Below are 25,882 nucleotides of genomic sequence, written 5' to 3'. Positions count from 1 at the left end.
AGACCCCTACATGGAGACCTCAGAGTCTGAAGATGCAGCATCCTGAGATGAAGGGGGGAGGAAGGACGAAGAGGGCTTTGAGTAGCAGTGCTGGAGGCAGTGGATCAGATCCTGTTCTGATGCGAAAGGGTTCAATCTCCAGCTGTCACAGCAATACTGGGGAAGTGGCTCCTTAAGAGGGGGGACTTAAGTTCCTCCAAGATGATGAGATCCTCAGGGGAAAGGAATCTGGAGGACTATAACAGGCAGTACCAGAGCCGAGAATGGGGACTAAAGAGGCTGCATACAATACCAGAGAGAATGACAAGATGTCGTCTCCATGCTTGCAGCGCTGATGTTCCAAAGAGAATGGTACCAGGGAGAGAACTAGGTGCCAGTCTGGCTGGTCTCTGTGGCTCTGAGATGAGGAAAGTACCAGAGCCCTTGAGGCAGTCTTGAAATCCCTGGTTTTAGATTAATAGATTCTAAGGCCACAAGGGACCATTCTGATCTCTATAGCACAGGCCATAAAACGTCCCCAGAATAATTCCTAGAGCAGATCTCTTAGAAAAACTTCCAATCTTGATGCATCTTGGTGCCTAGAGGCATCAGATGTTACCCAGTAGGGGCTTTTCGGTGCTGTTTACCTGAAGGTCTCTGCAATCAGGGCTTCTTGGGCAGTACCAGGGCTTCAGTACCCGTGTCAGTCAGAGCCTGGGCAGTACCCATTGTGGGACACAAGGTCTCCTGAGAGTCAGCTCTATAAGGTGACTTACCCCTTTTTTGAGCTGCAGTTGCCTGAGAGGTTGAGGCCAATGTGCCCAGTGGGAGGGAAGAACGGACTCCATTGAAGCTATGGAGCGTCCCATTAAGAGGAGCTTCAGTCTAGCCTCTCTAGTTTTGCAGGACCTGCCTTTGGACCTTGTGCAGACCTTACACTTTGACAGAATGTGAGTTTCTCTGAGACACTGGAGATACAGTACCCATTGCTATGCGAAAGAGACCTGAAGAAGGAAGCATAAATGTGCTATGACTAAGAAAAATTTAACCAGGAAAATAAAAACGAAAATAAAATAAACAAGGGAAGTACACAAGAAAGGTGGAAAGTAGCTGAAAGCAGCAGACACCACAATTGCTCAATCTCAAGCCACAGACAGTTGAGAAGAAACTGGAATAGCGACAGATCCACACTTCTTTATATGCCCTTGCATGGAAGCATGAGGCTCTGCTCTGCACAGGCATGGACCTGCAGACATGGCTATTTACAGTCTCTGGCTGAGAGTGCATAAGCATGCACACATCCTATGGTGGACCACCCATAGGAACATTAAGAACTGACTGAAATGTCCTATGGGGATTATAACATGTTAAATATGGGGGGAAATGACATTTTTCCCCTCCTCTGACCAATCAAAGATTCTTCTTAGTTGCACATTTACTGTCCAATTGTGTTTTAAGTGTCCCACGGTATGGTGCTTCTATGACTTCACTTGAAAGACTACTCCACAGCCCGACACATCCTACCATCAGAAAGTTTTCCCTGATATTTAGCCTAGTTTCTCCCCCTCTTAAATTCACTCATTACTCTTAGTCATACCCCCTTGTATAACCCTAAACCATTCCTGTCTCCCTTTTGGGGGATTACACCCATAAAATACTACTTCCCTAATATACACCCCTTAAATTTGCAAAAGCAATGACTATTTAACGTCAACTTTTATTGTAAGTAATCTGTCCAGGCCCTTCATTTTTTATGAATTTCCATTGTCTTTACATTTTTTTAGTATTGGGTGTCCAGAAGTAAATGCAATATTCCAGGTAGTCACACCAGACCCACTGTGACATACTGAACCTCAAAGTAGCACCCTGTAACCCCCATATTCATCACTGGTATATGGTTATGATATTTCATACAAGGCATGACTTGCAAGGTATCATATGAAAGGTCATTGTCTGCTGAAACTCACTGTTCTGTCAAAATATGTATACTGGTAGTGTATATGAAGTTATGAGATTTTGCTATATGGTTGTTACTGAAATATGTTGTGAGTCTGGGAGTCGCCCCTGCTAGTTTCACAGTTCAACAAAGGAGATAATCCACATCCAAATGGCCACTGGCTAGGAGGGGAATCGTAAACAAGAGATCTACAATTCAATAAGACACAGTTGCACAAGCATCAGACAATGAGGACTGCTCAACTCTGTGACTCAGCAAGGCCCACCAGGACATGTCTGGGCCAGTATTTTTCCAGGCACATAAACTGAGTATATAAAATAAGGGAAGCAGCACCATGAGACCACCTCTCTCCTACCCCACCTATGCTGGGAAGACAAAGACTGAACTGCAGAGACTGATCCCAGGCTGAGAAGGAAATTCAACCTGTATATTAAGAACTGTAACCTGCCTTCAAATCCAGTGGGATGAGAAAAGCTGTTTGATTCAAATCTTGCTTAATCTAATAGAGTTTAGGATTTAGATGCAGTTTTACTTTTATTTCTTAGGTAACTATCACTTTATACCTACCACTTATACTATCTTCTGTAGTTAATACACTTATTTTAATGTTTTATCCTTACTAGTGAGTTTGTCTAAAGTGCTTGGAGAATCTGCTCAAATTACACAGGCTGGTGCATGTCCACTTTCCTTTGATGAAATGGTGAGCTAATTAATGAGCTTCCACTGTTCAAGAGAAGGTCTTGAGTAGAGTAAGATGGTATATTTCTGGCATGCAAGGCTGGGGTGATTTGCTGGTGCCTCTCTCTGTATAATTCATGAGTGGCTTTGACAGCCTTTATGCAATTTAGCTGGGTGTGGGTCTCCACATGGTGATGGCTAAATGATAACAGCACCTGGAGGTGCTGGAGGGGTTTGCTGCTTGTCACTGGCAAAGCATTGTGGGAGACAGCCCAGGCTGGAGCGTTAAGTTCCAAGTAGTACCCTGGAGATCTTGCCACACTCATGTAGAGAAGAAAGAAATTACTTGTTGCAACTGAGAGGAGCAATTGCAGGGAGATTTCTGCTCAGCTCCTGCAGTGTTGGGAAGATAGAATCTTCAGAGAATTTCATTGCCAAACTAACAAACATCTACTGAGTACGTGCAGATTTTTTGAAGTCTTGCAAACTGGATCAAAGTTGCATGCTTTTCCCACAGGAATAGCAAAAAGCATATCCCTTCCTAGTTTCAAGACCTTGCTCTAAAGCATGGCGAGACTAGAGCTTCTCAGTTAAAATACAAAACAAAAAACCAATCATTTAACACAGGCAAAAATAAATTTTTCTTTTATTTTGTTCTTGGAAACAGGTGAACTATTTTTATTGAAGTTTTCCACAAAAAAATTCAGCTAGATGCATGGAAAAATCTCAGCGAGAACAGTTAAAGTTTGGCAAAGTTATAAGCACCTGAAAACAGGGTCTCTTGTGGGATGCATAAGGCATCCTTAAGTACAGGCAAAGATTCCAGCTCTGTCTATAATAAACATCTGAAGAACAAACTGTAGAATTCTGTGCCACAAAGTAGTGAGGCCAAGAATTTTGCAGTCCTCAAAAGGGATTAGAAATGTACATAATGAATGTACATAATGTTACCCCAATATTTGGGGTCTTGCAGATTTTTTTTAATTTGGGAGGAAAAACTGATGATAGTTATTTCTTTGAGACAATCCTGTTTATTTAAACAGAACATCCACAACATCCTGTTTCCACAAATAAAGAATCAAGCAAAAGGAGGCACTTTCTTTGCTCACAGTTCTCAGCCTCTAGCCAGCACTCTGCCCAAAAAACTCTCTTAGCTTTTTCTCAGGGCTGTTTTACCAGTGCTTTTCTTTCTGTCTCTTGGCATTTTCTGGTCCTGTCTGCCTGTCTTTTGGCTGCTTCTCACTGTTACAAACACCCACGCCCATCCAGCTCGTGTTTGCAATCTATCCCTAGCCAAACCCCTCCATGCACATAGCTCTGCTTCTGACTGGCCTTGCGTGTGTCCTTTGTTTAGGGTAGTGACCCATATTGTCTCACACTCATATGCCTTACTCTATAAAAGGAGCGTAGTGGCTCTTCCTTTTTTCAGAGAAAATGTGAGGCTAGCACATCCTCCAACTTAACTATAATGTCCATGGTTTTATTAGCTGGTTAAAACTTTGAGCTATAAACCCTCATGTTTCAGTACCATATGTCTGAGTTAGGAAGAAACTTTCCCTACAGTCAGGTTGTTTTACAACTTCTCTACTGGAGGGTTTCTTGCACCTTCCTCTAAAGCATCTGGCACTGGAGACTCCTGGAGGCAGGATAATGGACTAGCTATACCTTGGGCTGATTTGGTGTGGCCATTCCTATTTTCCTAACCATGTCCCCTTCATCCACTAATTTTAGAATTAATCAGAAATGCAATCCAGTTTTACAAGATAATTATTTGAAGTATGTAAACATCAAGGACGGAGAACAGCTGTTCAGAGTAGATTGGGGATCTATGAGAAATATCTGAAGAAGATATTCCAAGTCTCATACACAATGGGAAACCTGAAAAGCAGTAATGCTGAAAGAAACCAAGATGGGAGCCAATCAGATCTAGGGAACAGCAAATGAGACATTTGTTGGGAAAGTAATACAGCTGCAAAAAAGGACTAATGCCGTTTTAGACTGCATATACAAAGGCATCATATGTCACAGCTAGAAAGGGATAGTGCTCTCTATATAGCTCTGGTGCAACTACATCTGGAATAACACAGGAGTTTTATTAAGAAGTCAAATTGGAATGAATCCCACAAAGATGATGTCTAGAAGGCTGAAAGGATCGGTTTATGCACATTAAAAGAGTTTAATAGGTAATGCTTGGCTAAGCAGCAACTAAATATGGGAATACAACAGCAAAGATATTTGAAGGGAGGACATCAGTGAGATACACGCGATTATAACTAAGAGCAATATGATTAATAAAATTTAAGCTAAATATGAGGGAAGCTTGCTGACAGATGTACTTGGCTGTGGAACAGTCTTCTCAATGTCAGGGCTTCTAACACACAGAACTTTTACAACTAGACTGAACAAGCACTAGTATGTATGCACCATAAGGAATAATCCTGCAGCTGCTCTGGGAATTGGACTGGATAATCTAATACCTATTAGGTATATATGATTTATTAACTATTCGACCATTCAGTCCACCTTCTGGAAGCCAATACAGAACTCATCCTTAACTAAAACCAAAATGTTCCAGGAGACAGGAACAGATAGCAGGAGGCCCTTCTGGACCAAACACCTAGTGACAGATATAGGAACCGCAAAACCTCACTTCATCAGACTCACCTGAGGTGTGTAGGGTCCAGGAGTCATAGGGTCAAGACTGTCCAAATCTGCCTCCTCGAGTGCTGCTTCCTTAGCAGTAGAGATGTCTCTTTCAAGCTGAGTCAAATGCTCATCATACTAAAAAAAAAAAACCTTTGTCAAAGTTGCAAAGAAATAGAAGTTGAGTATATAAAGAGATTGCAACAGACTAGACCACATACCTCAGCCAGAGTCTGGCAACAGATGTTCACAATTTCCTGCGCAGTTTTTGTGTACTGACTATCCGGCCCTGCAATGAGAACCACACCTTCTTAAGTTGTCTGACCTCTCCTCGATGCTGGCACCTTGAACAAGCACTTTACAATTTTTTAACAAAGCCCATGAAACAAGGCAAACCTCACAACCTGTCTTCTGATCTTTCTGTGACCAGAAACAACCTACAGCAGGGCTGGGATTCATGCGGAGTTATGACAAACCCATAGCTCTCTCCAGCTGCTACCTTGAAAACTGAGATTTTGGAGAACATTAAAAAAATTCTCTAGCTGTTATGGTTGCAAAGAAAACCTCAAAATGTGAGCCAAATAACTGATGCAGAGATGTCTACATGAATCCGGGGAGAGCCTGCAACAAAAGCTCTGAGAAGTGTAAGCCACCCCATTAATCTCAGTGAGGTTAAACTCAGATGCCCAGTAATTACAATTGAAAATATAACATTGTTAACTATTTCATGCCTCGTGTAAGAAAGGAAAGGGAGCGAAGTCTCATTTTGGTGCCATAAGTGGGTAGATAGCACATCTCTTTTCTTTCCCCCCCTCACTCAAGGAGGAGCCAGATTCAAAGGAGACTAGCACACCCCCAGTCATATTCAAGTTCCACTGAGGGGAAACCAAGCTCAAGAAGTGCAGCAGAGCTGAGAAAGAACACGGTCATATTTTGAACTAAATCTGCTGTGAGCAGCTCTCTTGCAGAATGTATTTTGTGGGTAGAATTTGGAAGAGCACCACTACTCCCGCCCCACATTTTTACTCCTTTCATACCAAGGCAATAACAGAATCAAATGGGAAAGATCTGCTACGTCACAGTTTACCACTGCAGTACGTCTTCAAGTGCTTTGTCCAGTCCAATTTTAAGATATCAACTAATAGAGCTTCTACTGCTCACTTTCCTTAGAAAGTGATTCCATGGCCTAATACTTCTCAGAAACTTAAAAGAGATATTGGATGCAGGACTTTAAAGAAATACTGTCAACATGAAGTTTGTCAATTTAAAACAAAAAGTTACAACTAATTTCAGATCATTCACTTGCCTAAGTTGTGATTTTTTTTGTGATCAAACATTTTAAAGTGTTTGGTCTCACTCAAAGGAAAGCCCCACGGAAACTGTGGAAGCTAACGGGGGAACAGTGAGAAGGACATGCACAAAGTCCAGCCAAATGTTTAAAGAAAAGAGAAAACTGTTTGCTCCCCACCCCCAATCTTAGATGTTACTTTCACACTAATAGGTAAAACATTATCCATTAGCAGTGAAATTTTTAAGTTGACAATATCCTTTTAAGAAGTTACACAGGGTGGCCTTGCAGAAGATAGAATATACATGTTTTAGAATAAGAACACTGAGGAAAGCTAGATATAGAAGAAACAGGCAAGTCACAGCAGAGGGAGAGAAGACATGAGGACTGGAGGAGTACTGAAAACCCAGAGAGCCATAGGGAGAATCAATGAGAGAATGGAAAAAGGAGAATATCTGAGGTAAAAGGGAAGTGGAAGAGGGTTATTACAAGAAGACAAATGGGGAGATTGGACTGTTTGAACATACTGCAAATGTGTTTTTTCATAGCAGAGAATACTTGGGTCTAAAGAATGACTGTTGACCTAATTATCCCTGAACACGCCACAGCAACAGCTGAAAGTTTCATTGTTTTAGCAGACTGCTCCCCCTATATAACTGTAACTCAGGTTAATGGGTTTAACAAAAAAGGGAGCCAAGTTTGTTGCTGGGTAGATGAGAGATGGTGAAGACTGCAGTGTGCTCCCCTCACCAAGGGTGTTGAGCCTTGTGATTGGGTAAACCCTGGGGGGTGGAAGGCTGACTAAGCCAATGGGATGGGGGATGAGAGGAAGACAGTTTGGCGGCACTCCCCAGACTCCCCCTCCCTGAGGAAAGCATGGGTGATCCCCTGACCCCTCCTCTAGCCCAAAGGGAGAGCAAGTCTCCCCAGACTCCCTCCCCCTGTCTAGGGTGTTACCTATATTGCCCTGAAAGGGGTTTGCTGAACTACTCTGGGAGAGAGCAACTCAATGTCGGAAACACCAAGGAGGTTCCCTACACCATGGAGACTTTTTCCACTGTGAGTAACACCTGTTGCTGCTGCAGAGAGGTTGGCCTCCTGGGAGGATCATTACCCTCATCACTTCGCTGCACTCAACCACCTTCAGGACTGCAACACCTCATCAAGGTACGTGGATTCCTCCACATTACAAAGCCCACTAGTGGATAATAAACTGGACTCGTGAATCCAGGGAAATCCACCCTTGAGGTTGTTACTTGTAGGTTGTATGATGTTACTGATGCACCAACTCCAAATCCATCTTCCCCTTCCCTTTATATGCTTCCTCTATATTTCCCCTTGTAAATAAAGTGTACATTGATTGTTGGTTCATCTATTATGTACGTGTCAAGAGCATATGTAGGAGGTATCAGGCTAGTCACAGGGATAAGTACTGGGTCAGGGATAGTTGAAACAATATAGGGAGGTAAGGTGGGTTCCTGACTCCCTTAAACAGTCAGGTGGAGGCACCACCAATTAATAGCTAAGAACCTAGGCCGCTGAATCCCACTGAGGCCAAAGCAGAGGGTAAGGGCTCCTGCTGATGATTAGCTGCCCTTAGGGGTACACAACCTAAAAAAAACCCTTACAGCACCAATGTGCACTACAGAGGTGTGATTTCTAAAGTGCACTAATGTGTTCCACGTTAATTGCTCCACGTAGACCTTGCTAGTGTGCACTAAATGATCCCTAGTGCACTTTAATGTAATGCTGTTTGAAACAGACATTTGTGGTAAATTCAGAGTGTCTGTCCTCATACACAGAATGTCTGAAGACCGGCTGTTTGGAAGTAGCAAGCAGTGTAACCAAGAAAGAGGAAGAATAGGAGACGTTTAGGTGAGAACAGCAGCCTGTAGGACCCAGCTACAAAATGCAACATCTGAAGAAGATGCTACATCAACCTTGGAGTGTTTGGTGAAGATGTATGCAGAATGCCAGGTACCTGCTCTGCAGATCTCCTCAGAGAGCACTATTGTTTTCTGGCCTATGAGATAGAGACAGATCTTGCTGAGTGAGTTTAAGACTGGAAAACCTCTTTTTTCTAAGCTTCTAGGATAGTAAATCTTACCCAGCTAGAAACGGTCATCTTGGAGGCTTGAGGCCCTTGTTTTACAAGCATAGGTAATAAACCTGCATAGAATCCAAGCAGAATTTTGATAGATGGTACCATATGACTTTCTGAAGAGCTAATCTCTTGAGGATGGAGTTGTTTAGGACAAGGAAAGGCAGAGTGATGCCCTGGCTGAGAATCATAGAAACATAGGTCTGGAAAGTACCTTGCGAGATCATCTAATCCAGCACCCTGTGCTGAGTCAGGACCAAGTATACCTGTCCTAGACCAGCCCTGACAGATGTTTGCTTAAAAAGATGTTTTGGAAGCCTTTTTTCTAGGGAGAGAGCCCAAGGAGGGTTAGTGGCAAGGAGGTGGATGAGGAAGTTGGCTGGGCAGTAGAATCAAGGAAATGGATTCCTTTCCAGCATAAATGTCAACCATCCGTTTTGAAAGATGATGGTATACGTGCCAAAGCAATTCAATTACTGTGTGTTGCATTGTGGCAAGTGGCTAAAAAGTCCAATTCTCGAGCGACAGTCCTTGCCAAAGATAATGCAAGCCTAAGGTGCAGAGTCAGAAGAAGATGGAGCTGCTGCCCTACTAGCACTTGAGGCCTGGTGCACTTTTCCTCTTCGCTTTCCTTGCTCTCCAACATCTGACTCCCTGGTGCAGCGCAGCCCTCCATTGTAGCCTGTTGCTAGCTGCATCCTCCCAGCTTTTGGGGTCAATGTTGGAAGTTTTCAAGTCCGTCTTGCAAACATCCTTGAACCTGAACCTAGGTCAGCCCAGTGGCCTTGGAGCATCTACAAGTTGTCCATACAGGAGACCCTTTGGAATGCATCCATCCTCCACCCAGTGCAGATGACCAAGCCAGCAGAGAAGTCTGTGTTTGAGAATAATGATTAGATTTGGTAATTTTACTTTTTCAAGTACTTTGGTGTTAGGAACTTTGGTTTCCCACTGGATATGTAGAAGACAGCGGTGTGGAAGGTGTTTAGCCGCCTCTCATGCCTGCTGCAGGTGGTCCATGCCTACCCACCATACACCAGTATGCTCAAAACACATATTTGGTAGACCGGTATCTTTGAGTTCATTGTCAATTTCCTGCTATCACACACACTTGGTTAGTTGGCTAATTGTGGTGGATGCCTTTCCAATGTGAGAAATAAGCTCATCATCCAGAGATAATTTATCTGATACTATTGATCCTATATAGCAGAACCTTTCCCAACTTTTAGTGTGATGCTAGCTGTTAAAACATCTGGTGCAGTCAACACACCTTGTGTCATAATCTTTGTCTTCTTTAGACTGATGATTTGTCCAAATTCATCACAAGCTATTGCAAAACTACTGCAAAATTGCTGGAGCCCCTCTTCACTGTGTGTGACAAGTACTGTGTGACTGTCAAAAGGAAGCTCTCTTATCAGCAGGTATTGGAGTTTGCTCTTTGCTTTTAGACATGCAACGTTGAAAAGTTTTCCATCTGATCTGGTATAGAGATGTACACCCTCAGTGCTAGAGTAGAAAGCATGATGAAGCAGCACATGGAAGAACATACAAAAGAGCATTGGTGCCAAAACACATCCTTGTTTGACTCCAATGTCAATTTCAAAGCTGTCAGATCGATCATCATACTGTAGCCTTTGTGCCATCACAGATGGATTGAATCAGACTGAGGAGGATTGGGGAGCAATCAGTTCTCTCTAGCAATTGGAAAAGTCCCTTTCTGCTGACCAGAAGCCTGTGTAAGATCTGTGAAGGACATGTAAAGAAGTTTTTCTTGCTCTTGACACTTTCCTTGCAGTTGCTTTCGTGCAAAAAACAGGTCAATAAATGATCTACTGGCATGGAAGCCACACTTACTCTCTGAATATACACATTCAGCATGAACCTGCAGTCTTTCAAGAATGACCTGTGCGAATGCCTTGCCACAACATTGAGGAGAAAGAGTCCTCTCTAGTTTTTGCAATTGCTCCAATCTCCTTTGTTTTATACAACCTTATGTGTTGGCATCTTTCACGTCTTGTGGTACCCCCTCCCTCCCTCTAGCAGGCAAGCAAAACATTGTGCAGATGTTTAAGCACCTTCTGTCCTCGTTATTTCAATACTTCAGCTGGAATTCCATCTTTTCCTGCAGCCTTTATTGATGTTAGGGAGGCAGCTGCTGTTTCAAGCTCATTTACAGATGGTTCTATATCACGCTCTGATAGTCTGGAGCTTGGGGATCACATTTAGAGCTGCTTGAGAAACAGTGGATTCTGTGAATAGAGTGAGATAGTATTGCTTCTGTCAATGATGATGTTTTCATTAGTGTGAGGCAACCTTGGCTGAAGGACCAACTGCTTTCTTAATTCCATCTACCTTCCTCTTAGAACTCCTTTTTCAAAGGATGTTTGCATCTTTTTGCACAGAACAAGCCAGTATGATTGAACACATTGCCTTGCTGTTCATTGCAATCTGCTCTTTACTCCTGGGGAAATTCTGCACCACTGCACAATGCAGAATTTTGCAGAAATAGATGTTGTGCACACATAATTTCCTTTCCCGCACAGAAATGGGCTGCAGTGCTTCTAGCCACAGCTAGTGGTGGCCGGACCTGGCAAAGCCCAGCTTGCGCACAGAAGACACTGCTAGGGGGAGCAGGAGGGAGCTAGAGGGTTCCTGGCAGCTGCAGTTCCCAGCACACCCTGAGGGAAGGAGAGGGTGGTGCACAGGAAACTCTGTGCAACCCTGGGACTGAGCATAAGGCTGTTTCCGGATCCCTGGGCTCTGGGGAGAGGGGAGATGTCTGGGTAAGGGGGCGATCCACAGCTGGCTCTAGCAGGGAAGGGGGTGCAGGTATCTGGGCTGGGGGGGGCCCCATGGCTGGGCTCTGGGAGGGAGGAGTTCCGAGTGTCTGGCCCCAGAGCTGGGCTCTGGGGAGTGGGCAAGAGGGCAGAGAAACAGGAACTAGGTTGTCACGGGGGTTTCTTTAACTCTCTACTCCTGAAGGAATGTGTGTGTCTGTCTGTATTGTTACAGACATACTTGCTGACAGGTATTTTGAAATAAGTTACCAAAATAATTGAAACTGGCATAATTTAGTGTTATTTTGACAAAAAATTGCAGCATTTTAGAATATTGTGTGCAGAATTTTTAATTTTTTGGTGCAGAATGCCCCCAGGAGTAGCTAGCTCTTGGTCAAACTAAGGTTAGCACAAACTTCAGGAGAGGATTTCATGTTGTAGTGAACATATGCTGTGCATTTTGCTTCAATAACTGGAAGTATTTCTTCAGAATATTCTGCAAACCGGTGCTTATCCTGTACAGTCCTTTTACCAAACGCTAAGGCTACACTATAGTATAGTGTAACTGAGTGTGTTCCATGGTGCAGCAGCTCTCAAGGAGATTCAATCAGTGACATAGCTTGCTTCCCTGAGATTCACAGAGAATTAAAGACACCTTCCTTGGCTTTTTGTGTTGTTGATGTTAATGCATGGGCAACAGCTTTGTCTAGTAAAATGAAATTTCTGTAGTGAAAGTTACATTTTGCAGCATACAAGTGCATAGTCTGCGTCACAAGAACAAGTTCTTCTCTTTAGAGATGACGGAAAGCATCGGGGCATATGTACTGATAATGTTGGCAAAGCCACCTATGGTAGATATTCTTATAGATGCTATACATTCTAATGTTGCAATGGGACATTTGACCATGTGTACTAATGAGTTTTTGACTGAAAAACCTATCCTATGTTCACGGTTGTCTCATTCACTTTTTCCATGCCAGAAAAAGGTGTATTTTATCTCACGTAGAGAGTCTGTGTCAGCTACTCTGATTTCAGAGAGAGCAGCTACAATGATGTCAAGCGTCTCTGTCAATGAGGGTGGACTTTCTAGGATCACTGACCTCCTCTTGATAATTTGACGTATCAATGCACATTGTCCTCACATTCCAACAAGCAAGTTTGAAGATGGCAACCAATGTACTCAAACAAGTTTGTACGCCTAGGCAGAAAACAAAAAGAGACAGACTTGCCTTAGGACCAAAGCCGCCCTCCTCTCAGCAGTAATGACTAGGCTCAAATGCTTGGAAATTAAGATGTTTGAAGCCAGCACAGCTGCAGGAGATGCTGGAGGGCAGAGCTTAGTTGCAGTGTCTACCACCCGATGTTTTCTCCTCTAGCCTTTGTTCATCCAAGAACTAGCTGCAAGACAGCAGTGCCAGGCTGAATTACCACTTTGTGGATATTATTTTTTATTACAATGGATAGCAGACCTACCCTCAAACCACTCCAAGCATAATTCCCGTGATAGCTATAATGAGCAGGCCAGGAGCTGCAACGCAATTGTGCAAGCAGCTTCTCATTCAGAAACAAGAGCGTTTCTGGCTGGACTAAACCCCTGGGGAGCAGACTGAGGCAGCAGTCAGTAGTCACCAGGCTTAGGTGCAGTCTGGCTGGAATCAGATCGACAGGAACAGAGTGTGGGACAGAGGATTTGATGGCCTGTCAGCCATGAACCAATCAAGTCCCACATTCTAGCAGTGCAGTCTGCTGCTCTAGCCATAGCTAAGGTTGCCAACCTTCCCGGTTTCGCCAGGAGTCTCCCAGAATCAGGCTCCATCTCCCAGAGGTTACTGAAGCCAAACCAGGAGATTTTAGACGACTAAAAGTCCAGCAGAGCATCTGGGTTAAGGAAGGCTCCCTGCCTGCCCTGGCTCTGTGCTGCTCCCGGAAACGGCCAGCATGACCCTGCGGCCCCTGGGAGGGCGGGGAGGCAGAGGGTCTTGCACGCTGCCCAGCCCTGTGTGCTGACTCCGCAGCTCCCATTGGCCAGAGACGTGCTGGCCACTTCCGGGAGCAGCATGGGGCCAAGGCAGGCAGGGAGCCTACCTTAGCCCCACTGTGCCGCTGACCGGGAGCCGCCCAAGGAAAGCGCCACCTGGCCAGAGCCCATACCCCTCACCTTACCACACCCCCACCCCTTGCCCCAGCCCTCTCCCACACCCAAACTCCCTTCAGGAGCCTGCACCCCCCCTCCTGCACCCCAACCCTCCCCCAGAGCCTGCATCCAAATCCCCTGCTCCCTCCCAGAGCTTGCACCCCAACCCCTCCCCCAGCACTGAACTCCCTCCCAGATTTTGCACCCCGCGCTCCCTCCTGCACCCCAACCCCTTACCAGGGCCTGGTGAAAATGAGTTAGGATGAGGAAGAGTGAGCGACGAGGGAAGGGGGATGGAGTGAGCGGGGCGGAGACTCAGAGAAGGAGCAGGGCAGGGGGCGGGGCAAGGGTGTTTGGATTTGTGTGGTTAGACAGTTGGCAACCCTAGCCATAGCTAGTGCACTACAGAAATCACTAGACGCTGCCCCACACCGTCCCGTGACCCAGTGACTCTGCCACAATGAAGCCAGCAGATCATGAGTGAGTCATCTTCAGCCAATCCCCCCAGCTAAGGTAGGCAAAGATCAGTGATGAGGCATGGACCAGCGGTCTAGAGTGTACCCATCTGGCCGCACAGATCGGAGATGATCACAGTCACAATCCAGGACCAACGTACTGGAGGGGAGGAGGGAAGGAGAGAGGAGCAGAGGCATAACTGCCTCTAGCACCCAAAGGTTCATGGCCCAAGCCTACCCCCGATAGCGGAGCTGCTGAAAGAAGGTGCTTGCTCTACCTACCGAAGCAGCAGACTGGGGACGTGACCTAATTCTAGGTCTTACACAGGAGAAGCAGTCTAAGGCCAAAACAGAGTTTCAGCTGCTTCTGTGGCCTGTGTGGGCATGGTTAAACCAGCAGTCAGTCAATCTCCAGACCATGGGATTTTACTGTGCGTGAGAAGTTCCTGTTGTAAGGCCAGTGATGGGATCAGCACTAAACAAGTCTATAAGCCAATTGATTTGTGCACTAAAGAACACAGCTGCAGTAAAGGGGCTTGAGGTGGAGTTGCAAATGGATTTCAGTAGGTGGAATGTTAGAAGAAAGAAAGGCAGGGTTTGGAGGAAGTGAGTCAGGGTGCTTGTCAGTGAAGGAGACAATGTGTTCTGATCACTCAAAAGAGTCCAGGATAGAGGTACGGAGCCTTCTGTAAAGAGGAGGAGGAGAGAGTAGGGATTTGTTGCAGAGTTTTGTAAATTTGGCTCTTTTTGAAACCATCCTTGACAGATGGCATTGTGCATGCTCTGTCAAACTTTCCAACCCTTCCAACACCAATCTCAGGTGGTTATAAAGAGTACAGTTTGTTTGATATGAAGTAACCTTTAGGTTTACAGAACTACGACTGAATTCTTTTAAATTTAAACAAAAGAATTAGACTTCTGAAATTTAACCATAATCCCATGGCATGCAGAAAGATTATTAGGTGGCACTGTCTGTTTTAAAGTACTGCAAGGGTTTTGGAGTGGTCAGATATGGTTTCAGGACAGGGTAATGACGAGGCCGATATTGGAATTACTTACCATTGTACTTAATGCTGTTGGCAAGGATCAGTTTAACATCATCCAGGAAGGTCTCCCTGTTCTGGTACTTGTGTTTGGAGATATTCTGGAAGAAATTACTCAGTGTTCTTAAATACTGATAAGAACAGCCATACTGGGGCGGACCAAAGATCCATCTAACCCAATATCCTGTCTTCTGACAGTGGCCAATGCCAAGTACTTCAGAGGGAATGAACAGAAACAGGTAATCATCAAGTGATCCATCCCTTGTTGCCTTTTCCCAGGCTAGGGACACTCCAGAGCATGGTTTTGTATCCCTGACCATTCTGGCTAATTGCCACTGACAGACCTATCCTCCATGAATGTATCTAGTTCTTTTATGAACCATGTTAAAGTTTTGGCCTTCACAAAATCCTTTGGCAAAGAGTTCCACAGATTGACTGAGTTGTTTGAAGAAATACATGAGTAATAGAGTTAAACACTTTCTTAAATGGCTGCATGATTTAAATTGCATACCTTGCGGATGGTCTCTAGGTCCATTGGATTGATGATCACTTTGTAATAATCTGGAACAAACTTTTTATTAACTGGATGATGAAATGGCCAAGACTGCAGAAAATAAAAACACAGACAGACATAATTGGGAACAAATCCTTTTAGAAATGATTATTGGATCTTGAGGCCAAGAGAGAGATTTTCACAAAATAATCTTCCAGAGCAGTTGGCTCTTAGGTACAGATTCTGTATGGACCAGATATGTTTATCACAGTGATTCCTGCATTCAACAGTACAGCCTGAGCAAGAATCAGAGATAAACATAGGACTAAAAGAGCTACAAAGCAAGTTAGTTTTCTACGTCCTTCAACAGCTAACAGCAAGGAACTAATATAAGCCAGATTTACGATAGAAGAGAGCCCACACAAAACTAAATTTGTTTAGTTGAACTAGTGCAACATTTGCATCCAGATATGCCCGCGTCAGCGTCTTGTATATCCAGCGGCCTAACAGAATTTTCTTGCTCTGCTTGGTTAAGCTTAAGGCTTCAAGAACAGTGGTGAAAAAATGCTAGAGAGCTGGCGTGATACAATGTGCTGTGCAGTGCACTGAGAACCAGGTAAACTGGACTGCATTTGTAAATGACTTCTCTGTCTCAGCTACCCTTCTGTAAATGAAGATAATAATGCTGATTTAATTTTTAATCAATTTCCAGAGTGCACCATTAGAAACTTTACTTACAGATTTACTACACACACTTTAGCATAAGGGCTTGTCTAAATGAAGTTAGTTCACAGCAAGCAGGGGCATACATTTAACCCACACTAGCCTGCCACGCACTAAATGCCCATGCAGACTCTGCTGCCATGCACTAAAAGTTCACTAGGGCGTTTCAATCTACCCTGCTATGAATGGGAGTAGATTAAAGCGCAGTAAGGAACTTTTAGCACATGGCTGCAGAGTCAACACAGTGTGGGCACGCTAGTACACTCTAACATCCAACATACAGAGACATCATTCCTCTGGGGAGGAATGCAGCTTAGGGAAAAATATATGCAAATTCACCGCCTGGTTCAAATTAAACAGAGTCCACCTTGGATACAAACTTCAGGTGTGGCCAGAGCATAACCTGGTCCCTGGAGAACTGTGTGTAAGGAGGCCCAGAAATCAGGACTTGCAACTCACACACCCTGGCAGAGGTAATGGCTATCAAGAATCCAGTTTTCTGAAACAGGATGGGCAGTGGACAGGAAGAAAGGGGCTCGAATGGAGGCCCCATTAGAGCTGCTTAAAGCCATGTTCAGGTCCCACAAGCAGACCAGCTCTTGGACCAGAGAATTCAGGAGAAGTCCTTTCAGAAATTTCTTCACCATATCGTTGGAGAAACCCAATTTCTCTTGGATAGGTGAATGAAACACCTATATTGCTGCCAAGTGCACTTTCAGAGAACAGACTCCTAAGCCCAATTCCTGAAGGTGTAGCAGATACTCCAAGATATCCTGGATGGGTCCCACAGGCCAAGGACCACACAGAAAACTTCTTCCACTTCGCCAAGTAGGCCATTTTAGTGGAAGGCTTCTTACTGTTAAGTAGGACCTACTGGACAGCCTCTGAACAACGCTCTTCCTCCTCATTCATCCATGCAGCAGCCATTCCATAAGGTGCAGGGAACTGATTGCCAGATGCAGGGTGTGGCTGCAGTCCTGTGTGAACAGGTCAGGAAGGAGAGAAAGCAGCATGGGGGGCTGAATTGACAAAGCAAGGAGATACGAGGAATGTGCAAACCCAGGGAGCGGAGGGTGGCTTGAGAGTCCTTGAGCCCATGAGTCTAGAGTCAGTTAGCTCAGAAAAGAGCCCCGAACCCTTCAAATGGCAGGTCCTGTATCATGGTCCGCATCTCCTGGGACAGCCCAGAAGCCTTCAACCAGGAGATGCGCTGCATAGCCACCACCAACGCGAACACCCTGGCCGCCGAGTCCAGGCCATCTGGAGGGCTCACCGCCACGGTGAGCTCTTGGGCATGATCCTGTGGGAGGGCCCCTGGAAACTTATTAAGGGAGTCCCACAGGCTAAAGTTATAATGTCCCAGCAGGGCCTGGTGGCTGGAGATGCTAAACTGTAAGCTGGCAGTCGAATAAACTTTTCTTCCGAATAAGTACTCTCTTGGCCTCCTTATTTTTAAGTGTTCTGCTGGGGTGGCTCTGTCTGTCCCTTTCATTTACCGCGGACACGACCAGTGATGCCGTAGGGGGATGAGTATACAGATTCTCAAAGCCCTTTTCAGGGACATAGTATTTATTTTCTGCTTTCTTAGATGCTGGTAGAATAGATAAGGGGATTTGCCACACTGATTTGGCTATCTTGAGCACCCATGGGGGATGGGTAATGCAATTATTGCCAGTGTGGTGGTCGAGATGACACTGAAGAGGTCATCTGCCTCTTCAGCGACCTCCTCAATTAGCCATCCCAAATTCTCCACCACCAGTTTAAGGAGGGCCTGGTGCTCCTTAAAACTGTCCAGGGGACTGCTGGTGTGGGAGGGTTTGGCCACTGCCTCGTCCGGGGGCGACAATGACGATTCAGTGGCCTGAGGGATGGCGTCACCCCCTTCTTTGTCAGGGGAGGGCTCCCTCGGTGCCAGAGTACCGGGCATGGCTTCTGCCTCCATCACGGCGCCGTGCTCCGATTGTGGCACCAGCGGCACCTTGGTCGGCTTGTCCGACGTAGCCTGGGAGTACTGGACCAGGAGCACCGGCACTTCCCACGGATTCCAGTACTGCCAGTGGGGAGGCCCAGGCCCCTGCTGGGTACCACGGCCAGTCCCGCCTCAGTCTCCAGCGTCGGAGGGGAGTCACCCCGCCGCGCCGACAGGCTGAAGCCATGGACCAAACCCAACCACTGCCCCCCAGTGACAACGGCAGGGCCATCGAGGCCTGAGTCTGCTTACTGACCCTGGGTGAACACTGGGGCGATGGGGAGTAGGGCCGCCCGCCAGAGGGGTACCAGGGTGAGCGTGACGGACGCTGAGATCCGCAGCGAGCCCTCCAGAATGGGGACTGACCACAAGGAGACCTTCTGGGAGAGGGTGTTTGGCATCTAGGCAACCTATGGCCAGAGGGCTGTCGGTAACGGTAGTACGGGGAGAGGCACCACAAGTCCGGAGTCCCCCACCTAGTAGGAGGGGATCTTGATGGAGATCTTGGCCCTCTGGCTGGCGAGCTAGAGTGCAGCGCCAGGTCCCAAGGTCACTGTGAGGGGAACTTGCGTCTGCGATCCGGCGACCTGGGGTGTTCTGCCAGTCGATGCTGCAACACCCCGGTGGCCTTCCCCTTCGGTGTCACAAGCGGAGCTGTCTTGGTCACCTGGCGTAGCACCTGTGAAGTCAGTTGTCCTCGCTCCTTGGCCGCCAAGACCACTTTGGGCACTGCGGGCCCCATCACAAGCTGGGAACCCCTGCCGTTGCCTGGGGTGGGCAGAGGGTCCTTGGCAGGGGTGGTGGGTCTGACCTCTGTGGTACTCCCATAACAGGCACATGGCCTGACAGGTTCTTTGGCCGATGATCCTCTCTTCTTTGGTGCCGAGGGACTTAGTTTCTTCAGCTTCTTCTTTGGCACTAGCGAGACGGAGCGGTGCCAGCCGGTGCCGGCGGTGTGCTGCGCACCGAGGCCAAAGTGCTGGGTGTAGGTGCCGCAGTGGAGGGTTCTGACACCAGGAGAAGATCAGCCTCCATCAACGATGCCCTCAAGCAGATATCCCACTATTTCTTAGTCCGTGGGCAAAAGTTCTTACAAATGTGTCACCTGTGCTTACGATGGCCTTCTCCCAGACACTTAAGCGTGCGGATCACTGATCGGCATCGGCCTGCTGCACGACACACATGGTTTAAAGCCAGAGGAGTGGGGTATGCCCTGTATGGGGCCAAGTCCCAACAGGGAGTCTTAAGTAACACTATCAACTAACTAACTAACTAGTCAATGGATAAACTGCTAATGTTCTTGAGAAGCAAGACAAGGCGCTCCAACCAACCGTCATGGGCGGTAAGAAGGAACCGAGGGGGCACAGGGCCGGCAGTGCCTGATATACCACCGCATGGGAGCGTTACTCCAGGGGGCGCCACAGCCAGCCCTACGGATACCACTAAGGCAGAAATCTCCAACTACTGTGCATGTGGGCACATGCCCACATGCAAATGGAATTGACACAAACAAGCACTCAAAGAAGAATTAATGAATATATATCAATATTTCCCTTTATGTCAAATGGTCAACCCTTGGGAAAACACTCATAACCAGGGCCTCCACCACCAACTTGTATTATCTAAACCTAAAGTTGTATTATTCTTTTAACAGACAGATAGATCCTCAGCCCTGTTCTGGTAGCCCAAAGTCACCCTACAGCCAGTTTATTCAGCCCCTTGAGGATTCCATCTGCATTAGGGGAGCCTCAGGATATATGACAACTCCTGCACCACTCTCTCAGCCCCTGGTACAGAAGTTGAGAGAGAGGAAAATGGCCAAAATATACTTATACCCCAGTGATCCCTGGCTTGTGCACCTGGACTTTTCCAACTTGTGCCAGCATAAATCAGCCTAGAAACTTAAAACAACCTTTTTTTCCTTCCCCGACGCCCATTCTTGCGCCAAGCATAAGTCAAACAAACCTGTAAATATTCCTAAAGATTCCTTGACATGGCCCTAAGGGGGCAGAAACATGGAATCTCTTCCCTGACTTCCCAGTAGGATTTAATGCTGAAATGCATATAATGAATCAATAAGTAAAGTTTAATGGAGTGCTCCAGGCAAAATTTCTGTTTTCTTGTCACTTATTTGCTCAATGTTATTTCACAATATAATTTTTTTTAATTTAAAAACATAGTTAGAGCTCGATGTTTATATGTACTCAGAGTGTCTTGAGATCCGGAGATGAAAAGTGCTACATACAATTAACACAAAAGCACTATTACCACTGTAATAACACTTTACATATCACCTTGCGCAAGGGGGTCTCAAAGATGACAAATATTACTGCTGTGTTACTAATATGGAAACTGAGGCACAAAGAGCAAGTTACCCAAGAGTAGAACTAGTCAGGCATTTTCCAACAAAACAGGCTTTTGTCAGAAAATGCCAATTTGTCTTGCAGATGCGTATCAGGTTTGATGAACCTTCGATGAACCACAAGCAGAGTTCCAACGGTGTTTCCTGCCAGCTCGCCTGGTTGACTGCTAGGAAGCCCAGAATTCTAGGGTTCATGGCTCCAGGACAGCCCCACCATGAGTTCTGCCCTGGCCTGGGGATGCCAGGGTTTCCAGACTCCTGGGCCAGCGGGCTCTTCAGGCTGCTCAACTCTCACAGAATAGGGAACCAGCAGTCCCAAGAGTCAGGCAACCCAGGGAACCAGCTGGCCTGGTAGTCTAGAAGCCCTGGACAGTTTACAGGGTAGAGCTTCCCTGGACCAGACCCCAGAAGCCCTGTCAGTTGGTCACCAACTGCCAAGAAGTTTCACTTTTCCTATTCAGTGGTGGGCAGTAGTGAAAATGACAAGAATTATATCAATTTCAGACAGCAGCTGCTGGGGCTCAGGGAGCATATTTCTTAAACACCATGTATTGGTGCTTCCAAAATGAAATTTTTCTAGAACTTCCATTTTGCAGAAAATTTTGAAAAAATCTGGGTTTGTCCTGATTCAGAACAAACCCACATTTCAAAATGTCCAAATTTCCTGTGACAGAAATTCTGAGTTTCACCCACTCTACCCAAGAGCAGAGTCAGCAGCAGAGCTGAAATCAGAATATACGTCTTGACTCCTACTCCAAGCAATAAAAAAAGGGGTGATGGAAGAGATACTGAGTCAGACTGTGTCTTCACTAGAAACACTGCAGGAGCACCATTGCAGCTGTGCCATGTAGCACTTCAGCGCAGAGCCTCACTACAGTGACGGGAGAGGTTTTCCCATTGCTGTAGTTAATCCACCTCCCCAAGAGGCGTCTACACCGGGGCTTAGGTTGGGTTTACCATGTCAGGATTTTTCACACCCCTGAGTGAAACAGCTGGATCAACTTTACTTTTTAGTGTTGACCTAACCTCAGTCACAAAATCTCAGCAGGACATCCTGACATAGCATCTCTTGTTTATGTTGCAATATTGTATCAATGTGTAATAGCAGCCACAAAACTGCAAACATCTGCCTGTAATGTCAGGCCATAGCACCACATGTAAAGTCTGCTCATCTGTAGTAAATAGGTACGGAATGGCTCTCCACGCCTTCACTTTGAGTACCATTGCTGTACACCTCCTAACTCTCACACACACTGCATTTCAAATCACATACATCTGGTACCACCATCATTTTTTGAGTGACGATGTTATCCAATATGAAGGAAAAAGCCACTTGGTCATCATCATCCAGGAGAGGATTAATTGCTTTCTCCAACCGAGCCAGTTTATCTTCCTTCTGAAATGAAGTTAATGGATGTTAATAGGTGATCCTCCATCAATACCTATTCATCATCAAAACACCCTCCACCTTTAAGAGGCAGGCATATATCCACCTGTTTATGAAGATACTCCCCAATAACTGTGTGGTAACCCATCTTGACAACTTACAATAGCTAGGGGAGCAGAGAAGTGTCTTTCTTAAAGAAGAGAACCCAGTGTAAAATTGTTTAGTGACCCGGTAACAGTAAAAATTTATATAAATAGCCAGAAAAGGAAAACAGACAACCCACCTGCCCCACTCATTCTTCTGTCTGCATGTCCAAAACCTCTCTGCCCTCAAAACCCCTCAACCCTCATGCCAGTCCCTCCCTCTCCATTCTGACGAGAACTAATTACAAGACTTGCCTCTTTTAGTTTTTCATCACAGAGGTCCAGCATGGACTGAGATATCTGGGTCAGTGAGTGTTTTGGCCCTGCAAATACACAGCAAGTACAGTGATGCACCTTGGCGTCTGTGGAAGCTTTCAGGACTGGTGGAAGGATGAAGCTCACCATCCCCAAGGCACACAAAGGAAAACTCTGATCACAGAACACCTGTGAGCATTATGAGGTAACACAGTAGGAATCTCTCTTTACTCGTTAACTGCATTACTGATTATATTTCTCTCATGGTTTGAAACATGTCCCCAGTCACATACTGTAGTGATTCTCTCCTATGGCATACACAGTTACTAGAGTTTATTATGGACATTATAATAAAGAGGTTTACTTATTATTGCGAGTGTTGTGTCTACATATTGACACTTGTGGGATACACCCTATATTGCCATTGAACTTAGGGAAACTCCTAGAAAGTGTCCATTGGGAACCCATAAGCACCCCCTGGACTGCGCCAAACCTTTGGAGCAGAGGTCATGGAGTCCCCATTTCCTTCTCTTAAAGCCCAGTCATGAGAGCAGAACTCTGAGGAAAGGAAGGTGGACAGGACCCGTGAATATGCAGAAGCAACACTCTCCAAGAGCCAGTTACTGAAAAGCAGAGTCCTACGTATGTCATGATTCCACAGGTGTGAAATTTGTCACAAAAACCGCAACTTGCCACAGAATTGCATTCCAAAATTTCAGCTTCAATTTAAAAAAGAAAAAAGAAAAAGTTACTTACCTTTCTTAACTGTTGTTCTTTGAGATGTGTTGCTCATGTCCATTCCAGTTAGGGTGCGTGCACGCCGCGTGCACAGTACGTGGAAGGTTCTTCCACTAGACCCGCTGTGTTGGCTCAGGCGCCCCCTGAAGTTGTGCCTCCATGGAGCCATATATAGGGCCCTGCCAACCTGCCACCACTTCAGTTCCTTCTCACTGGTCATGCTCTGACACAGGGGCAGGCAGGTGGGTCTTGGAATGGACATGAGCAACACATCTCGAAGAACAACAGTTACAAAAGTTAGGTAACCGTTTTTTCTGCTTCGAGTGCTTGCTCATGTAGATTCCAATTAGGTGACTACCAAGCAGGAACTCTGAGGCGAGGTCTGAGTTCAAGGGTTTGCTGATTGAAGCAACACTCTTCCAAAGGCTGCATCATCTCTAGCCTGCTGAGTAATGGCATAATGCAAGGTGAAGGTGTGGAATGAGGACCATGTCGCAGCCCTGCAAATTTCCTGGGTTGGAACCTGGGCCAGGAATGCTGCTGAAGATGCCTGAGCCCTTGTGGAGTACGCTGTCAGCATGGGGGCAGGTACTTTTGCCAGGTCATAGCACATCCGGATGCATGCTGTAATCCATGATGAAATTCTTTGAGAAGAGACTGGGAGCCCTTTCATTCTGTCAAGCTGTCTGCGATGAACAGTTGAGCAGATTTTCTATGTCCATTCGATATAGAAGGCTTTGTCCGTTCGATATAGAAGGCTAATGCCCGGCAAACATCCAAGGAGTGGATTTTTTGTTCCCGGCTGTTTGCATGCAGCTTGGGGTAGAAAACTAGGGGGAAAATATCCTGATTAACATGAAACTGGGAGACACCTTTCGGGAGGAAGGCCAGGTGCGGCCAAAGCTGAACCTTGTCCTTACAGAACACTGTGTAAGGAGGCTCAGACATTAGGGCCTTAAGTTCAGATACCGTCCTGACAGAGGTTATTGCTACCAGGAATGCCACTTTCCAGGAGAGAGAGAGCAGAGAGCATGTCGCGGGTGGTTCGAAGGGGGGTCCCACTGGTTTGGAAAGAACCAGGTTAAGGTCCCAGGCCAGGATTGGCTGCCGCACTTGAGGGTATAACCTGTCAAGCCCTGTAAGTAAGTGTCCAACTATTGGGTTGGTGAAGACTGACCAGCCTGCTAATGGCAGCCAAGTGGACTTATTGATGACATAGAAAGCCCTTGCTGCTTTAGGAGCAGGAGGTAGTCCAAGATAAAGGGTATTGTCAAGTGCATAGGAGACGTGTTTTTGCAATGACCAAATTGTGAATCTTTTCCATTTGGCTAGGTAGGTTGCCTAGTGGATGGTTTACTACTTCCAAGGAGGACTTCCCTAACTGGATCAGAGCAAGCCAGCTCCGCTGGGTTTAGCCATGGAGTTTCCAAGCCGTGAGGTGGAGAGATTCGAAATTGGGGTGCTGAAGGCGGCTGTGGTCCTGAGTTATCAGGTCTGGGAGCAGCGGTAAGGTGATCGCAGTTTCCACTGATATCTCCAGAAGAGACGTGTACAAGTAATGACGTAGCCAAGCTGGAGCTATCAATATTACTGAGGCTTTGTCCCTCCGAACTTTGAGTAGCACCTTGTGGATGAGTGGGATGGATAGAAATGCATAAAGGAGGTGGTCATTCCAGGGAAGAAGGAACAGGTCTGCAATCAAGCCCCAGTCTGTTTATATAAAACATCGCTGTTGTATTGTCTGTCATGACTGATCCATCTCTCTCCTCCAAGTGAGCTTGGAAGGTCTGGCATGCCAGACGGACTGCCTTCAGCTCACTGACGTTGATGTGAAGTGAGAGCTCCGCTTGGGACTAGAGGCCCTGAGCTCCCATAGATGCGCTCCCCAACCCATTGCTGATGTGTCCGTAAACAGTGACAGGGATGGCTGAGGTTTGGAGTAGGGAATACCCGCACACGCCACTTGCGGGTTGAGCCACCATAGGAGAGACTCAAGAACCGGTTGGCAAAGAGTGATTACCTGGTCTAGACTGCCCCGGTTTGGTCGATACACCGAGGGCAGGTCTGAAAATGCAACTCTGGTAGAAATGCTCTCGACTGTTTTGAGTCCAATGCCAGGTGCTTGGGGACCGGTGCGGCTCCCCTGCCTGTCCACTGCCAGAGGGTAGCGGTGACCAGTGCCGAGGGGATGGCGAACGACGTGGTACCATCGCTGGCTTGCCTCGGGATGGCACCGAGGGTCTCGGGGGTGCCGCTGCTTTTGAGCTCGGTCCCTTGTCTTGCCTAGGTGGAGAAGGCAGCACCGTGAATGCAATAAGTTCTGTCACCGCCTCAAAGGTCTCCGGTGTGGAGGCCAACTCCAGTGCAACAGTCCTTTTGATGCAATTCCCCCAAACTCCCCCTTTAAGCAGGAAGTGAGGGGGTCACTCCTGGGCATAAGCTTGCTACAAGCTGCACAAGGTTTAAACCCCAGGGACTGAGGCATGCCCCAGTACTGGGGAGAGACACGACGAGGAGTACCCCCAGAACAATTCCCTACAGGAATTCTAACTATATACTGACTAACTACTTCTACTACTAACTACTGATTTAACTATTTACAGGAGAAAAGTCTGAAGACTACTAGGGAGAAAGGCTTGCTGAAGCAAGAGAGAACGAACATTCCAGCTAACCATCACAGGCGGTAAGAAGGAACTGAAGTGGCAGTGGGTTGGCAGGACCCTATAAACGGCACCATAGAGGCACGACTCCAGGGGG

The 25,882-nt window shown here is 46.3% G+C and overlaps 1 protein-coding gene across 4 annotated transcripts in view; it reads right to left on the bottom strand.

The window, feature by feature from the left end:
• TAF1 (TATA-box binding protein associated factor 1) overlaps window positions 1–25,882 on the bottom strand; it is a 140,077-nt gene that overhangs the window by 10,106 nt on the left and 104,089 nt on the right. For all 4 annotated transcript variants that reach the window (XM_084639995.1, XM_084639996.1, XM_084639997.1 and 1 more), the window contains exons 30-35: window positions 22,388–22,455; window positions 21,876–21,998; window positions 15,567–15,659; window positions 15,072–15,156; window positions 5,479–5,546; window positions 5,279–5,395 (exon numbers count right to left, since the gene is read on the bottom strand). In XM_084639995.1, coding sequence (XP_084496121.1) covers window positions 5,279–5,395; window positions 5,479–5,546; window positions 15,072–15,156; window positions 15,567–15,659; window positions 21,876–21,998; window positions 22,388–22,455 — 554 coding nt within the window. The remainder of the gene's footprint in view (window positions 1–5,278; window positions 5,396–5,478; window positions 5,547–15,071; window positions 15,157–15,566; window positions 15,660–21,875; window positions 21,999–22,387; window positions 22,456–25,882) is intronic.

The sequence above is a fragment of the Lepidochelys olivacea genome, assembly GCF_965140295.1.
Source record: "Lepidochelys olivacea isolate rLepOli2 genome assembly, chromosome: 9".
Lineage (NCBI taxonomy): Eukaryota > Metazoa > Chordata > Testudines > Cheloniidae > Lepidochelys > Lepidochelys olivacea.
This window is presented reverse-complemented; position numbering and strand designations above follow the sequence as displayed.